Below are 2,403 nucleotides of genomic sequence, written 5' to 3'. Positions count from 1 at the left end.
AGCGAAGTGTTTTTTTTTTTTTCTTTTTTTCTTTCTTTTTTTTTTTTTTTTTTGCTGTTGCTTTATAAGCTTCATTTCTTGCATCATTTGCTACCACCACTACTACTACTAATTATTAATTTTATCAGTAGTGTGGTAATTGTCAAACATGGCTGCTTCCATGATTGTAATTCGGTGTCCATCTTCCTTCTTTAATAATACATTTTCTATACACTCCATTCCATTCAATCGAAATTTTTAAATACTGTAATAAAAAAAAAACAAGCTTAAGGAAACTAACGCGTAGCCACTTCTGTAGTCATGGAAACCTGTTGTATTTATCATCTTTATCACTGTCGGCTTGTCTCTTACTGACATAGAAACGTAAACATTTCCGTTTATCGCTTTTTCTAAAATCGTTGGGAACTGATTGGAGACTGTTAATGACATAAGCCAGGGTTCATATTATTGGAGTACACAAGAACAAATACGTTGCAGTAGTAAATGCTAGCAAAAAAAGTGTCCCTCTCATTAGTAACGAAACATGATAACTTTTAGTGGAAAGAAAAGTGAAAATTGTACTAAATCATGCACAGAACAATGCTAATCTGAAAATGGGTCTGATAACTCGACATTTCCGTTGCAATTTAGTTCTTTCTTCGTGCGTTAGAAATTCGGTAAGGAAAAGAGATCTTAGTTTTAGTAATTAATGTCCTTTTATCCTTTTGCCCGGCGAAAGTTTAAGTTACAGTTAACTGGAGATCCAGAACATGAATAGTATGGAAGTATTCCAGAATGTGAATAGTGTGACTTATCTGGACATTCGAATATTATCTGGGAGAATACTTTCGCTTTTAAATGTAACTATACACTCGTATAAACTTGACTGATTAAATTCTTTTTTCCCGGAAATTCAAGTGAACTCGTTTACCACTTCTAAAGGAAGTTCTGACGAAAACCATACGTCAGAAGAGATTACTGATGATTAATGAGAGCAAAGAGAGTAAAATTTAGGTGGTCTTCCTGCAATATCTCAGTATACGTTGTTCTGAAAACGTTTGATCTTTAAACAAACAATGGCTGGTTGGACTACGACAGATTCATCAGTTATTCCACCGGATGCAATCGAAAATTTCACGTCTGTGGTGACCGCAAACAGTTCTGTAACCTTATTTAGTGACTATCCACCTGCCCTTTTGGATTTCGGTGCTGCGTGTTGTATTGTCTTCGCCGCTATTGGAATCCCTGGGAATTTCATCTCTATCCTCGCCTTAACCAAAAGTGTTCGTTTAAGAAACGCTACTACACCGTTCATCGTTAACCTGTGCGTTGCTGACTTCATATTTTGTGCATTTTCCCTACCCTTATCAGCAGTGACCTTTCTCGAAAGAGGATGGAGGCACGGAGAAATTCTTTGTATATTATTTCCATTATTTCGCTATTCCAATGGAGCCGTTTCTCTTTTCAGTGTCATCGCAATTACCATCAACAGGTACGTACTCATCGTACATCCTTTTCACTATAAAAAACTGTACAAAAAAGGGGCCATTGCGGCCATGATTATATTCATATGGTTGCTTTCCCTATCTTTGCTCATGCCGACTCTGTTACAAGTGTGGGGGAAATTTGGATATGACCCTCGGGTCGGTACCTGCAGCATCCTGAAAGTAAATGAACGCTCCTCTAAAACTTTCCTCTATATTATGGCATTTGGTTTGCCATCGGTCATCTTCATCTTGTGTTATTCACGTATCTTTTGGGTTGTAAGAAAATCGGAAAGGAATCTTAAAATAAAGCGGGTCGAGCAAAATAATACTCAAAAATCGTATTTCTGTTGCTGCATCCCTTCTGGCAGCGGAAAGATAAAGAAAGATCTGAGAATTCTTCAAGTGATAGCAGTGATATTTTTCACCTTTGTTGTTTGTTATTTTCCTGTGTCATTTGTAAAGATCTGGAAAAAAGAAAGCGATTTACCTGTGTTAAACATTCTAAGCTACTTAGGGGTGTATTTCACTAATTGTATTAACCCCATTATTTATGTGGTGATGAGCAAGGAATACAGGAGTGCCTATATTGAACTGTTCAAGTGTAAACGGAATAAATCCATAGTGACAGCAAGTTCAAGACTTTAAACTTTGTTATCAGTGACAGCTTTAGCAGTATCGAAATAACTATTTTGTAATGCAGTGTTGCTTGCAGATTTTGGTGCATATTTTCTTCAGTGCATTATATAGATTCCTAGCATCATTTTACCCAGAAATTCCTATATTAATTTATCCCATTTGTTATCTAAATTTGTATAAACTCACCTCTCTAGGCACTGTATGTTCTGCTACTAAATATTTTTCATTTAACGACCTAAATAAAACTGATTTTCAAATAGACGAATTGGAGACACCATTCATATTTAGACTGGAATTTAGA

General features: G+C 35.9%; 1 protein-coding gene across 1 annotated transcript; it reads left to right on the top strand.

Moving 5' to 3' along the window:
- Positions 1 to 1,055: 1,055 nt before the first annotated feature.
- LOC150076918 (G protein-coupled receptor moody-like) lies at positions 1,056 to 2,111 on the top strand. The gene has a single exon (XM_090385733.1). The coding sequence runs from the start codon at positions 1,056 to 1,058 to the stop codon at positions 2,109 to 2,111; it is 1,056 nt and encodes a 351-aa protein (XP_090241859.1).
- Positions 2,112 to 2,403: the final 292 nt, after the last annotated feature.

This window comes from Mastigoproctus giganteus, chromosome 12, assembly GCF_048544385.1.
Source record: "Mastigoproctus giganteus isolate SK-2022 chromosome 12, ASM4854438v1, whole genome shotgun sequence".
NCBI lineage: Eukaryota > Metazoa > Arthropoda > Arachnida > Uropygi > Thelyphonidae > Mastigoproctus > Mastigoproctus giganteus.
This window is presented reverse-complemented; position numbering and strand designations above follow the sequence as displayed.